Below are 16,139 nucleotides of genomic sequence, written 5' to 3' on the forward strand. Positions count from 1 at the left end.
TCCTTTGTTTTAGCAAATAACAATATTGCATTATACAAGATAACTAATAAAAATCAATGCAAAGCTGATTCTGAAAACTATTTCCAAATATTTTGTCAGGTCTATCGGGATTATAACATGAACGGTCTGGCTGGAACATGCTTTCTACTCGCCCATTCTTTACGTGTGTGATCCAGAGATGATAAAAAATATCTTCATTAAAGATTTCGACCATTTCACAGACCGCAGGATATTCAAATCACACTCTGAGAGAGATAAGGTTATGAACGACATGTTGTCCAATGAAAATGGAGAAAAATGGAAATCACTGCGATCCATTATGTCTCCAACATTCACGTCTGGGAAAATGAAAAACATGTTCCATCTTGTTTGTGACAAAGCCGATGCCCTTGTGGCATTCAGTCTGGCAGAGGCTTCTAAGAAATCTTTGGTAGACATAAAATTTAATTTTGGAAGATATACAATGGACACCATTGCTTCTTGCGCTTTTGGCTTGGAGTGCAATTCGCTTGTAGAAGAGGATCCTGAATTTCCAAAAAAGGTAATACCATTTTTCGAGGCGGGAATCATAAGACTGACGAAAGTCATAATAAATTCGATGGCCCCAAAACTCAGTCAAATTTTGGGATTACATTTAGCCCCGAAGGAAACAGAATTCTTCAAGAGTGTTTGTGAAGAAACTTTAGCTTCTAGAAGGAAAGGTATGAAAAGGGGAGACTTTCTAGACCTCCTCTTAGAAGCTCAGGCTGAAGAGGGCTTATCTGACCCATCTAAAAAGCAAGGTAGGTTGAACTGACTTTTACTCTAGCTGAAAAGATAGTTCTTGTTAGATGACATGTGACTGTACAGTGTTATATGAATGAAGAATCCCATGTACAAAATGATCCTATGTAGGTTGTACCTATTTTCATAATGTCCTCCCTCTCTGGCAGTTCTTGATGATGACACCATCATAGCTCAGGGCCTTCTGTTCCTCATTGCCGGTTATGACACCACATCAACAACTCTGGCTTTTGCTTCCTATCTGTTGGCAAAGAACCCCGAAGCACAACAACGCCTTCGCCAAGAACTACAAGACATTGTTGAACAATACGATGGAATCACTTACCAAGGAATTATGGAATCCAAATACCTTGAAGGCATTATATTAGGTAGGACTCACTTTCACTTTTTAGCTTTTATGAAGAGAATTTCCCTGACAGTCATTTAACATTTTAATATAAATGAAGAATTATTCACTTTCTTAGTTTTCGGTGTCAAATGCCTTTGTTGTTTTAAGACCATGTAATTTATCTTACATCAGTTAGTCAATATATAGTTTGTAACTAATGATAATAATCTCAAGTCTTGTTCACATAAGAAACCACAATACTGCTGTGGTACTGTAGCACAGTGGCATTTATAACTGTTTGGTGTGAATGTTGTATCTCCTATAGAGTAGTTTTTACAGTGCTAGCATCTGAAAACTTAATTAAAGAGTATCTGGGGTCTTAAATATGAAACTAAATTAGCCTAAAAGCTCTAAGCTGACATAAATCGATGTAGTTGTAGTTGCGTAATAATGTTTAGCGTCTCTCTGGTTAACAACTATTTTACCTTCCTTATTTATAGTTGGAGAACTATCAGAGCATATATTATTCTCATACTGCCAGAAATTGGCTCTGCTGCATTTTGTGAAGCATTCTTTTAGTAGTGTTTCCATAAAGCTAGAGAAGACTCCCTCTTCCTCTCATGAACCTGCTACAAAACTATCAGAACGTTGTTTACACACACATGCTCTGTGGAATTACGAACTTCCTGAGCTCGATCGTTCTGGGATTATGTGTTCACAACTACTGCTAAGCTATAGAATTATCTGCATCAAATTTTGTGTCATCTGAGATGAAAAAAAAAAAAAACATGACATATCAATCTGATGTTCTTACAGAAACTATGAGACTCTACCCACCTATTCCAGTGCTGGAAAGAAAATGCACCGAATATTATCTGTAAGTGAAATTAGCAGATTTTATTGAAAACTTTGTCAGTGATAACTACATATATATAAAATAATAGGCCATAGTAATTTGTTTAGGCCAATTACTGAAAGTGTTCTAGCTTGTACTTCAGGCATTGGTTACCTTTGAGAAAATTTTGACATAAATTTTCCTAACCTCCTGAGAATTCGTTGCTATCTGTTTCTAGATATCTATTTGGAAACCTTGCACAGTGATGTAGCATATTTCGTTTGCATAATATTTTCTTAATGACCAGCATTCCAGGAACTAATGTCACAGTGAACAAAGGACAGTATATTCAAGTACCAATCTGGGCCATTCACCATGACGAGAAATACTGGCCAGAGCCAGAAGCCTTCAGACCAGAACGCTTCCTCCCGGAAAACAAGAAAAACTTGACAAATTACACACACTTACCCTTCGGACTGGGACCAAGGAATTGTATTGGTAAGCATGTCGGCAGATTTGTTGCTCAGTGGTTGACTAGATAGTAAACACCTTATGTAACAGAGGAGGAACAAATCAGTGGATGTACAAGATTGTGATTTTCTACCTCAAATCTTACCCATATAAACAAGCATTATCAAGTTCAGTCTACACAGACGAAACAGTTATACATGGTGATACCATATTTTTTCTTTCTTTTTTTTTTTGCATTATAGTAGAAAATTTTTATCTTACCTATTATTCCTGAACAAAATGCATTTTACTTCACATCAGAAGTTGAGCCTTCTTCTCCTTTTCTTAAGCGTTGTTGTCCCTCAATAAATTTTCTACAGAATAAATCCTTTGAAAAGATAGTTTAATTTTCATTCATATTCTCTACTATTTCTGGCTCGACACCCATTCATTTATCTATCAAATACTGCTGGTCACAAATTTTGAAAATCCTAAGAAGCTTCGTTCATATCCTGACAGATTTTGCACTTTAGCGAAGATATGTGCTTTTTTGCGTCTGTAGTCAGCAATTTTTTTCATTTTGCTCCAATCAATTGTAAGCGCTAACCACATTTACGATTCCTAAAACAAGTTATCAACAAAATAATATTTGATATGAGATTCACACTATTTTTCATGGTTTCCAGATCATATTCTTACAGGAAACGTGTCTCTGATTTATGTCATGGAGTCTCTGACCCATACTTATCGTTCTTGCTTCTCATTCACATATTTCAGCGATGCGTTTTGCCCAGATGGAAGCAAAAGTGGCCATAGCCAAATTGGTCCTGGCAGCAGACTTGAAAATACCTCCTGGTAAAGAAGAACTCGTCTTGTCAACTGGGGGTTTCCTCTTAAAACCTGCAAAAGAACTTTTCCTTCTTCTTGAACCTTTAAATGAAGAGTGAAAATCACTGAACTGGGACAATGGTGAGGCCATATATCACTGTGTGTGTGTGTGTGTGTTCCATTGTTTTCAATCATTTTCTATAATTATTAGGTAAAGTTTTGCAAATGGATCAAATATAAACATTTTTATTCTGAGTACAATTCTTGTTTTATTTTAAACAAGGCTATCTATGCCTACTATCCCTGAGTTTGGGACAAGGCTCTGTGACAAACTGTAATTATACTTTACCTCTTCTCATGTAATTTTTAGTTACTGATGTTGTCAATGCAATATAGCATTCTTTCTCAATAGTATTGTAATTTCGTTGGTACTTATGCAGATCCTTAGAAAGATGGCATATTAAGTAACCAAATCCCTGAAAACTTTCTTGGAATAAAAAAGATATCACCATGAGTTCTGCGGATAAACCAAAGTAGCAAAAACTAATTATTTCTTATTTAAAGGAAACAGGAACCTTATAAAAGCATCAAAATGCCTGTAACAGGTTTTCCTTTTTCTTAGCCACAGATTTACACCCTGACTGTGTAACTTGTTCCTTGTATGATTCTTGGGCTATGATTAAATAATACAAAGAACTTCAGACCCCGAGTACAAATGCCTTTTCGTGAATACAGGACGTCACAAACAGAAGGTATCCAAAAACACCATCTCCTTCTGGCTACAGGAGATAATCTCCAAAGGTATGTGTCCACTGATTTCCAGAAAAACTTCTCAGTCCGATAAATAAGTACTAATGAGAATGACAGATTGGCACCGTCGGTCTATCTTCACCTCAATCTACTTGAGGGATGTTGTCAGCAAGTCCGCAGACACCTTTTGTTGGGGCTCGGGGTGGTGGCTCAACAAGTTGGTAACTATCGGGAACCGTACGTGTATCCCATGCCGCATTCTAGTGTTTTGCAAGAGTGTGTGGCTTCTCATGGAGGAGGTGGTGTGTGGAACGAGCCATTCTATCTCCCCTAACTTCATACCCCAAGAGTAGTCAATTTCTTTGTACACATGAATAATAGTAATCATGGTATTAACTAAACGGACTCCAAGGAAATTATGTTTTGCAAAGATTTAGTGAAAAGAAATTTAATAGAATCCTGCATAATTAAACAAGACTGTGATCATTTATTAAATATCAGCCGAGGTTTATACAAAGTTGATGAAATTTTAACGAAGGGTATTTTAAAACAAGTAGGCTATTAAGCAACAGGACTGTTCGGTAGTTGTTGGCGTGGTTTTTTTTGTTTTTTTTAGCATCATTTGTCTTGCCACGAAGTGTTCTTGTGACTCTGTATTTGTTTTCTTGGCACTTGTACCTGAACCCTGATGAGGTGTAGAAATACATGAAAGCGCTCGGTTCAAGTCATTTCTTTTCACCCTTCTCCTGGCTGTATGCATATATGATCATCACACGGCGACAGTGATTTGTTGCTCTATATACATATACATATATATATAATATTTATATATATTATATATATATATATATATTATACACACACGCCAACCAACACACACACACACACAACACACCACACACACCCATATATATATATATATATCTATATATATATATATATATATATATATATATATATCATACACATTTCAATTGATGACAGGCTTGAAATGGCATTGAAAAGCCAAATAAGAAATAATTACATACATAAGAAGGTCTACTCCTCTCTCTCTCTCTCTCTCTCTCTCTCTCTCTCTCTCTCTCGTATAAGCGTCACAGTGGGATGTCTTTCGGGATGACCTTGTTAATAAACACAGACAACAGAACCAGCGAAAGGCTATACAGCCATGTCCTTCATTTGTTCTACTATCACTCGTTGTTCGAAATACTGTTATTCGTTCAGGAGATATGGCATGCTCTCAAGTATACATGGACAGACTGACAGAGACAAAAATATGCAAAAATCGCAAAATCTACAAAAACACATCATTTTAGCCTATTTCGCCTTTATCCTTGTGGTAAGAGAAACGCTTTAATGGATATTTAACGGAGCTATTGTTACTGTATTTGATAACAAACGCGATAACCTAACATGACGCAATTGGGGAAGTACTCAATATTAAGATAAAAAGAAGAGAAAACTTTAGATCACTTTGCGTAAAATTATATTCGGAAGCGTTTTCTTATACTGGTCCTTTATGTAATTAAGTCAATTTTCTAACAGGTTTTCTCATCTCATTATTGAATTTGGAATTTACGGACCATGCGAGACTTCCTTGGCCTTGGACTGCGTAATTCACAACACTGTATCATAAACAAAATGATAGCGCCAATTCTTGCCTTTCGAAAGCACTGTGGGTGTACAACGCCCAAATAATCTGGCCCGGATAAACACTGTATTTAGAAATATAAGATAAAGCAACTGCTAAGGTTCGAATCTGCAATAAAAGTCATTGTACCACAGTTGATAAGATTAGCAGGATTCTGCAGAATAATTGTAACTAGCACATTGGCTCCCATAAGCGAATGTGGCAACTGCCTTCGGATCAAGGTCCTTCTCGTCTTATGATGACGATTTAGTTTCTCCAAGGAAGTCGGTTAAATAAGGTGCCAGATTATCGTTGCTGTGTACATCGACGACGTGCAAGTAGGCCTTTTCGCTGTTGTTTCATTGTTTCCTGTTGTCTGGTTTTCTGAGCAATGCAACAGAGTTGTTTTAAAGGTGAAAAAAAATGATGATTGTTCTTCGTCGAACGTATATCATCAATGCTATCAACACCCTCTGTCTATCGTAAGTTTGGTCATATTCACCTTAGATGAATGGCGTATTCACGTAGGTCAGCGAAATGCTGACTCGCTCGTTAATGGCGTAAGTTTTAAGAAGTGAATAAATTCTTTACGTTTTATGCAACGCTTCAAATTGCTGTTCAACAGTAAAGGCACGTAGTGATTATTGAGACAACACCCATTTGCCAGACACACACACACATTTATTTTTCGTGCGCCTCATCCGCTGCACTGCAGGCGTTAATCAAGGTTCTGTGCAGCGGCGTCCCTTCGGCCCCCAGCTGCAACCCCTTTCATTCCTTTTACTATACCTCCATTCATATTCTCTTCCATCTTACTTCCCACCCTCTCCTAACTTATGCCTCAACGTTATTTTCAGCGCTGAATGACCTCGTAAGACATAGCGCGGGTGAGGTAAATTTATTATTATTATTGTTGTTCTTGAGAAATTCTAAATCTCGTGAAGAACAATCTGCGTCATAAAAATCGACAATTATATATTAGACTATATTACTATAAGACAAGCTTCTCGCCCCACCCACATTTTAGATGCTCTTCAGAAGGAAACTACCCTCTTCTCACTTTACATTCTAACGTCAACACTGATGAGGAACACCTCGAAAGTCTCTGTTTGTTGTACACAGTAATATACTCTAATATATAATTGTGGAATTTTATGACACATTATTATTATCATCATTATTATTCAGAACACCAACCCGACTGAAATGGAAAAAGTCCACAAGGGCCACTGATTTTGAAATTCAAGCGTCCAACGAAAATGGTTTTCATTTGAAATAAGTAACAGAAGGTATTAAAAAAAAGTATATCTTAGTTTAACCAGACTGCTGAGCTATATGTTTGTTTGTTTGTATGGTGTTTTTACGTTGCATGGAACCAGTGGTTATTCAGCAACGGGACCAACGGTTTTACGTGACTTCCGAACCACGTCGAGAGCGAACTTCTATCACCAGAAATACACATCTCTAACACCTCATTCGAATGTCCGAGAATCGAACTCGCGGCCACCGAGATGGGAAGTCAAGACCATACCGATCACGATCAGTTATTAAAAAAGAAAAAAAAAACATTAAAAATAAACGAAAAGGGAAATACCAAAACATAAGGAGAACTGTTTGAGGGTAAGAAAGCGTTTGCATCCTTGCTTGAAGTTTTAAAAAGTTCTTAATTGTACAAAGCCTTCAGGGAGACAGCTCCACAGTCCAACGGTGTGAGGAAAAAGGGACGCCCAGGAACTGAGAAGTTTGATAGCGAGGCACATTAAGTGCATATTCAGCGAATCTAGTTGATCTCAGCAGGAAAAGAGGGTCAATGATCAATATTGCATGTGAAAAATCCCTGTTAAAAGACTGACAAACTAGAAGCCATCCGTCAATGGACCAAGTCTTAACTAAACAGTTAGGAAACAGAAACCTATCACTATGAACCGCTCTTATCTAAAAGAGATAAAACTCTGCAGAAGCAGATAACCACACCTGATAACAGTATTCTAGTAAAGGGAGGACAAATGAGCTAAAACAGGTTTCATGGATTTTATCAGTTAAAAATATGAGTGTCCCTCCGTACACTACCAAACTTCCGTGCGGCAATTGCTAATATTTTCATTACCGTTTCTCAAAATAGGTTGTGAGTCAAACGTTTTACTTAGAATAGTTAAAAGTTTCAGATTCGTTCAGCAGAGTCCAATCCACGTGAAGGGGAGACTGGGGTGGAAAATCTAAAAGAGCATCGCATGTACCCAACTACTTCCTGTATGCATACTGACTAACAGCCAACAATCCTTTATATTCCACATACTATATATAGTAACTTACAAATATGTTCCTCTGCAACTTTGGAGAACACAGAAGAATAGAAAATCAGTCTGCAGTTATGCTACTCTGTGGAACAGGAACTGTATTTACTAGGCTTTTGCGTTCATCCAAAAAGATAGTACATCGACCTAAAATTCTATGGAATCTACTAATAAGTCCTGTTCTGACCAATATTCTATTCTGTTCATTTTGAGAACAGAAATATGGTGGCACTGTTGTGAATCATGGAGTGGTGAAAGTGAGCTAATGAATGGCCTTCAGGCAGTACCTTGATCTAAGTCCTGGTCCTCACGAAATCGGAGCATTTTTGTAAACGCTGCCGGTTTTCTTTTTGCATGTAAATGTTAATTGCATAAGATTTTACAAGTTGTATTCTTTGCATTATATCATTCTCCTTTTATCTTTATAATTGTGCTCTAATTATCTTTCATTTTCTCTTATACTATATAATTCACCTTCATCCAACTTCATAGGTTGAATGGTCGATCGACCAGAAAAGTGAGGCAAAAGTTGGGTCTGTTTAGAACTTGGACAGACAATGCCACCAGCGCATAAACCCCATGTATAGAGGTGACAGAAAGTAAAAAAAAAATCATTTTAATAACTTACAATTTTTTCAGAAATGGTTTTGGTAACATTGTCCCTGCTGGTAATTTTAGTGGCCACCTTTTGGCTTTATAACAAGCACAAATTCAGCTACTGGGCCAAACGTGGGGTGTTATCACCACCCACTATACCACTCTTAGGCCACATGACAGAAACGTTTTCCACCAAGCGAGGCAAATGGGTTTTCGATAATGAAGTGAGTATCATGAAAAACATCTTACACTTTAGTTCATCTGATGGTCAATGTTTCTTGAATTTTAAAATTATTCGTTTCTTTTGTTTTAGCAAATAACCATACTGCATTGTACAAGATAACTAATGAAAATCTATGCAGAGCTCAATCTGAAAAATAATTCCAAACATTTTGTCAGGTCTACCGGGATTATAACAAGAATGGTCTGGCTGGAATATACACTTTCTACTCCCCAATTCTATACGTTAGTGATCCAGAGATGATAAAAAGTATCTTTATTAAAGATTTCGATCACTTTACAGACCGGCGAGTAATTCAATCGCCCTGTGAGAAAGATAAGTTTATGAATGACATGTTGTCCAACGTAAATGGAGAAAAATGGAAAATACTGCGAACCATTATGTCTCCAACATTCACATCTGGAAAAATGAAAAACATGTTCCATCTTGTTTGTGACAAAGCCGATGCCCTTGTGGCATTCAGTCTGGCAGAGGCTTCTAAGAAATCTTTGGTAGACATGAAATTCAATTTTGGAAGATACACAATGGACACCATTGCTTCTTGCGCATTTGGCTTGGAGTGCAATTCACTCGTAGAGGAAGATCCTGAATTTCCAAGAAAAGTACTACCATTTTTTGATATGGGAATCCGAAGAATGGCCAAATTTATAATATTTATGATGGCCCCAAAATTCTTTAAAATGCTGGGAATATATCTATCCCTAGAGGAGACAGAATTCTTCAAGAGTGTTTGCAAAGAAACTTTAGCTTCTAGAAGGAAAGGCTTGAAAAGGGGAGACTTTCTAGACCTCCTCTTAGAAGCTCAGGCTGAAGAAGGCTTAACTGACCCATCTAAAAAGCAAGGTAGGTTGAACTGACTTTTACTCTAGCGGACAAATTACTTTTTGTTAGATAATATATAACTGTATTGTGTTTTGCCACTAGGGTGCCCTAAAGGCAATAACTCGCGAAGCTTCAAGTTAAACCATCAAAGGGTTAACTAGGTATCTCGGAACTCTCTGCTACATAATTATTATCGTTAATTGCATTCCAAATAGTTTTCCAACATCAAACTTCTCATAATATGACAAGCGATTCAATGCCAAATTATTTTTTATGGCGGAGGTAAGAATACAGTTTAACTAAGCCTAGTATTCGAGAAAACTATGAAATTTGGTGCTGAAATCATCAATTTTGGGAAGATTTAACCCTTAAACGCCGAAGCGGTAAAAATAAAAAACTCCCCCGAATGCCGGAGCCGGTTTTGAGTGAGCGCGGAAGCGGAAAAAATAATTTTTTCAAAAAATCACAGCGCGCTTAGTTTTGAAGATTAAAAGTTCATTTTTGGCTCCTTTTTTTGTCATTGCCTGAAGTTTAGTATGCAATTATCAGAAATGAAAAATCATATCATTATCATATGTAAATAATGCGATATATGGTAGCGAAAAAAAGAAAATTCATACATAATTGTATTAAAATCATGCTGTGCAAAAAACAGTAAAAGCTAACGAGTTTCTTTTTTTTTCGTTGTATTGTACACTAACTTGCAATCATTTTGATATATAATACATTGTAAAACAATAAAAGCAACACCGGAAAAATATTATCACAAAATGATGTACGAATTCGTAACCGCGGACGTAAAAAAATGCTTTTTTCAAAAATTCATCGTAAATCTAAATATTGTTCTAGAGACTTCCAATTTGTTTCAAAATGAATACAAATGATTGAATATTACAATACTGTAAGAGTTTTAGCTTACAATTGCAGTTTTCGACCATTTCCGACGAGTTAAAAATGACCAATGTCGAAATTTTTGTATAATTTTTTTTTATATGCAATTATTTCGGAAATTAGAAAAGCTACAACCTTCAAATATTTTTCCTTTTATTCTACATGAAATTGCGCACATTTTCATATATAAAACTCTATGAAATGCCTAATATGAAACGGAACAAATTTTCCGAGAATGCGATTTACGCAATTCGCGATTTATGGCGGAGAATCCGCGCGCGGAGGGAAGGAAAGTTTTTTTCATAAATTCACCATAAATCGAAATATTGTGCTAGAGACTTCCAATTTGTTGCAAAATGAAGGTAAATGATTGAATATTACTAAAATATAAGAGTTTTAGCTTACAATTGCGTTTTTCGACCATTTCGGTAGAGTCAAAGTTGACCAAACGTGGTTTTTTTTCTATTTATCGTGATTTATATGCAAATATTTCAAAAATGAGAAAAGCTACAACCTTCAATTATTTTTCGTTGTATTCTACATGAAATTGCGCACATTTTCATATATAAAACTTAATGTAACGGCTAATTTAAAATGGTGCAAACATTACCACAATCGCACGTATGATTTTTTCGGAAGAGTTACCGCGCGGACGTAAGGAAAATGTTATTTTTTTCATAAATTCACCATAAATCGAAATATTGTGCTAGAGACTTCCAATTTGTTACAAAATGAAGGTAAATGATTTAATATTACTAAAATATAAGAGTTTTAGCTTACAATTGCGTTTTTCGACCATTTCGGTAGAGTCAAAATTGACCTAAGGTTGAAAATTTGTCACTTATCATTTTTTATATGAAAATATTTCAAAACTGATAAAAGCTACAACCATGGGTTGTTTTTAGTTGTATTGTGCATGAAATTGCACACATTTCCATATATATAAAACTTTATGTAATGGCTAATTTTAAAATGGTGCAAACATTACCACAATCGCATGTATGATTTTTTTCGGAAGAGCTACCGCGCGGACGTAAGGAAAAAGTTTTTTCATAAATTCACCATAAATCGAAATATTGTGCTAGAGACTTCCAATTTGTTGCAAAATTAAGGTAAATAGTTTAATATTACTACAATATAAGCTTTTTAGCTTACAATTGCGTTTTTCGACCATTTCGGTAGAGTCAAAGTTGACCAAAGGTTGAAATTTTGGCACTTATCGTTATTTATATGGAAATATTTCATAAATGATAAAAGTTACAATCATGAGTATTTTTTTGTTGTATTCTAAATGAAATTGCGCACATATTCATATATAATACTTCATGTAACGGATAATTTAAAACGGTGCAAAAATTATGTCAAAGTGACGAAATAATTTTTGAGATGTGTCACTGATACTTTTTAGTGCGATAAGAAAGAAATTCGCGCTTGCGCGCCTGCGTAACGATTGTAAACAAAACAACGCCTTGATCCGTGAACTCCCAGCATCCCCCAAGGCGCGATTCAAAAGTTTTCGGCTGGTAGGCCTATAAGTATTTTTCCGCAAATTTAAAAAAAAAACTTTTTTGAGTCGACGTATGGTACGTCCATTCGGCAATCGGGGGAGATTTTGACTCGACGTACAATACGTCCATTTGGCGTTTAAGGGTTAATCAATAATCAAAACACCATTTAAATGTGAAGGTTTTATCTGCCGAAAGAATTTTTCTTTCATCTTCAATAATTTTGGAGATATTTGCATTTGAAAACCGCTAGGGCCGGGCCACCAGAAATCAGCCTGTTTCCAGTAATGACTTTGACTCACTCCTAATGAATGAAATAACCACAATCACAATCCTATGTGGGTTGCACATATTTTCATAATGACTTCCCTCTCTGGCAGATTTTGATGATGACACCATCATAGCTCAGAGCATTTTGTTCATCATTGCCGGTTATGACACCACGGCAACAACTCTGGCTTTTGCTTCCTATCTGTTGGCAAAGAACCCGGAAGCACAACAACGCCTCCGCCAAGAACTACAAGACATTGTTGAACAATATGATGGAATAACTTACCAAGGAATTATGGAATCCAAATACCTTGATGGCATAATATCAGGTAAGCCTCACTTTCCCTTTTTAACTTTTATGAAGAGAATTTTCCTGACAATCATCTAAAACTTATATTACATCAGTTAGTCAATCTAGTTTGTAACTACCGATGATAATTTCAAGTCTTGGTCACATAAGAAACCACAATACTGCTGTTGTACTGTGGCACAGTGGCATTTATAACTGTTTTGTGTGAATGTTGTATCTCCTATAGAGTAGTTGTTTGCAGTACTGGCATCTGAAAAGTTAATGAAAGAGTATCTGGGGTCTTAAATATAAAACTAAATTAACCTAAAAACTCTAAATCTGATCATAAATTGATGTAGTTGTAGTTGCGTAATAACATTTAGTGTTTCTCAGATTAACAACTATTTTCCCTTCCTTATAGTTGGAGAACTAACATAGCATATATTATTCTCATACTGCCAGAAATTGCTGCATTTTTTGAAGCATTCTTTTAGTAGCGTTTCCATAAATCTAGAGAAGACTCCCTCTTCCTCTCATGAACCTGCTACAAAACTATCAAAACGTTGTTTACACACACATGCTCTGTAGAATTACAAACTTCCTGAGGTCGATGGTTATGTGATTATGTGTTTACAATTACTGCTAAGCTATAGAATTACCTGCACCAAATTTTGTCATCTGAGATGTCTGTTTTTTCATATGAGATGAAAAACCAAACATACAGGATCACAATACTGTATAAAAAAAAAACAATGAGATATCAATCTGATGTTCTTACAGAAACTTTGAGACTCTACCCACCTGCTCCATGGCTAGAAAGAAAATGCTCCAAAGATTATCTGTAAGTGAAATTGGCAGATTTTATTGAAAACTTTGTCAATGATAACTATATATATAAAATAATAGGCCATAATAATTTGTTTGGGTCAACTACTAAAAGTGTTGTAGCTTGTAGTTCAGGCATAAGTTATCTTTTAAGAAAATTATGACTATAATTTTCCTACAATGAGAATTCGTTGCTATTTGTTTCTAGATATCTATTTGGAAAGCCTGCACAGTGATGTAGCATATTTTATTTGCATAATATTTTCTTCATAAACAGCATTCCAGGAACTAATGTCACAGTGAACAAAGGTCAGTACGTTCAAGTGCCAGTCTGGGCTATTCACCATGACGAGAAATACTGGCCAGAGCCAGAAGCCTTCAGACCAGAACGCTTCCTGCCAGAAAACAAGAAAAACGTGACAAATTACACATACATACCTTTTGGACTGGGACCAAGGAATTGTATTGGTAAGTATGTCGACAGATTTATTGCTGTGATTGACTAGATAATAAAACCTTAAGCAAAAGAGGAGGAACACTCAGTGGATGTGCAAGGTTTTGCTCCCGTAAGAGTGTGATTTTCTTCCTCAAATATAACCAATGTAAACAAGCATTATCAAGTTCAGTCCACACCACTAAAGTTATATATGGTGATAACAGGTTTTTGCCTTATGGTAGAAAATTATCTTACTTATTATTCCTAAACAACATGCATTTTACTTCACATCAGAAATTGAGCCTTCTTCTTTTCTCTTAAGCCCCATTTACACGGGTCAAGTAGAGATGCAAGTCAAGTGAGCAAGTGGACTGCTTCTCTTTTAAAGGCAAGTAGTATAGAGCAAGTGCTTGTATACACAAAGCAAGTGAATCAGACAACTAGTCTCTCAGCTTGTGCTGTGCATTTGGAGCATGCACATATGTTCTTTGTTTTACAATGGATCTTACGAAGACTGTAATTAAAAATGTGTCTAAGTTAATGTCCAGCGAGATTTTAGATATAGTTGAGGAGGAGGTTACTCCAGAAAAGCAACTTTTTTAAGAGAATTGTGTTGTGAAGATCCCAATGAATATAAATCCTGCTTAATAATGTCCCCAAGAGTTTGTGATGAGCTACTTCTGAAGTTGGCCCAGAGATACAGATAAATGTTGTCCTTAAACTCTTAATTTTTTGTTTTACATCATTAATTGTATAGTTTTTAATTTCCATTTTCTTGCATATGTCCATGAGACCACTCTGTCGTGCCGTTTTGTTTCGATATATTTCGGTATGCATGTTCCACAAACACTCACGCTCCATATACAATTGAAAAAACTTGTATGTTACATCTTCAGTCCGCTTTGCAGGCATTCTGAATATATAAAACAAAACAATGAGTAAAATAAAATTTCTGTATTCGGCACAACCTCTGTCCTGCAACTGAGTTGGAATGGAAGATGATAAGCGTTGTCAAGTGCGTGTTCACACAGGTCAAGTAGATAGCAAGTAGCTTGCCATTGGTGAATAGAGGAGAAGCAACTTGCCTCAAAATAGACGACGTGTCTCTCTATTCACTTGACTTGCTCTTCAACTTGACTGTCAGCTTGATTCTAACTTGACTTGCACACTTGACTTGCCTCTCTACTTGACTCGTGTAAATGAGGCTTTAAGCGTTGTTGTTCCTCAAGAAATTTTTAACAGAATAAATCCTACTATTTCTCTCTTGTGTAACAGCTCGACACCCATTCATTTAGTAAATATTGCTGGTGACAAATTCTGAAAATCGTAGGAATCTTTGTTCATATCCTGACATATTGTGCACTTAAGCAAAGATCTGAGATTTTTTGTGTCTGCAGCCAGCAAAGTTTTAACTTTTTGCTCCAATCAATTTTAAGCACTAATCACATTTACGATTCCTAAAACAAAAGTTATCAACAAGATAATATCTGATATGAGATTCACAGTTTTTCATGATTTCCAGATCATATTCTTACAGGATGCGCATCTCGGAATCATGTCTTGGAGTCTCTGGCCCCATACTTATCGTTCTTGTTTCTCATTCACATATTTCAGCGATGCGTTTTGCCCAGATGGAAGCAAAAGTGGGCATAGCCAAGTTGGTCCTGGCAGCAGACTTGAAAATACCTCCTGGCAAAGAAGAACTCGTCTTGTCAACTGGGGGTTTTCTCTTAAAACCTGCAAAAGAACTTTTCCTTCTTCTTGAACCTTTAAATGAAGAGTGAAAATCAATGAACTGGGATAAGGGTGAGGCCAAATATCAGTGTGTGTGTGTTCCATTGTTTTCAATCATTTTCTATAATAATCATCAGGTGAATTAGTTTTGCAAACGGATCAAATATAAACATTTTTATTCTGAGTAGAATTCTTGTTTCATTTTAATCAAGGCTATCTATGCCTACTATCCTTCAGTTCGGGACAAGACTCTGTGACAAACTGTAATTATACTTTACCTCTTCTCATGTAATTTTTAGTTTTTGACGTTGACAATGCCATAAAGCATTCTTTCTCAATAGTATTGTAATTTCAGTGGTGCTTATGCAGATCCTTAGAAAGATGGCCTATTAGGTAACCTTGATAATTTTCTTGCAATTAAAAAGTTAGCATCTTGAGGTAACTGGTATCTACATGCGATTTAAATTGATTATAAAATTCGAACAATTTCCTTGAAATCTTGAATATTTCTTCAATAGACCAAAGTAACAGAAACTGAAGAGCACTACTGTGGAAACACGATCATTCCTAATGATTTCTTATTTAAAGGAAACAGGAACCTTATAAAAGCATCAAAATGCCTGTAACAGAA

The 16,139-nt window shown here is 36.0% G+C and overlaps 2 protein-coding genes across 2 annotated transcripts; both read left to right on the forward strand.

Moving 5' to 3' along the window:
* The first annotated feature begins 174 nt into the window (after positions 1–174).
* Positions 175–4,099, forward strand: LOC135216153 (cytochrome P450 9e2-like). Its single transcript, XM_064251262.1, has 5 exons — positions 175–782; positions 933–1,151; positions 1,928–1,988; positions 2,254–2,444; positions 3,174–4,099. Exons 1-5 carry the CDS (start codon positions 179–181, stop codon positions 3,341–3,343), a joined length of 1,245 nt encoding a protein of 414 aa, XP_064107332.1. The 5' UTR covers positions 175–178; the 3' UTR covers positions 3,344–4,099.
* Positions 4,100–5,785: 1,686 nt separating this feature from the next.
* LOC135216154 (cytochrome P450 9e2-like) lies at positions 5,786–15,698 on the forward strand. The gene is made up of 7 exons (XM_064251263.1): positions 5,786–5,942; positions 8,538–8,719; positions 8,895–9,579; positions 12,335–12,553; positions 13,294–13,354; positions 13,616–13,806; positions 15,389–15,698. Exons 2-7 carry the CDS (start codon positions 8,540–8,542, stop codon positions 15,556–15,558), a joined length of 1,506 nt encoding a protein of 501 aa, XP_064107333.1. The 5' UTR covers positions 5,786–5,942; positions 8,538–8,539; the 3' UTR covers positions 15,559–15,698.
* Positions 15,699–16,139: the final 441 nt, after the last annotated feature.

Source organism: Macrobrachium nipponense, chromosome 6 (genome assembly GCF_015104395.2).
Source record: "Macrobrachium nipponense isolate FS-2020 chromosome 6, ASM1510439v2, whole genome shotgun sequence".
Classification (NCBI taxonomy): Eukaryota; Metazoa; Arthropoda; class Malacostraca; order Decapoda; family Palaemonidae; genus Macrobrachium; species Macrobrachium nipponense.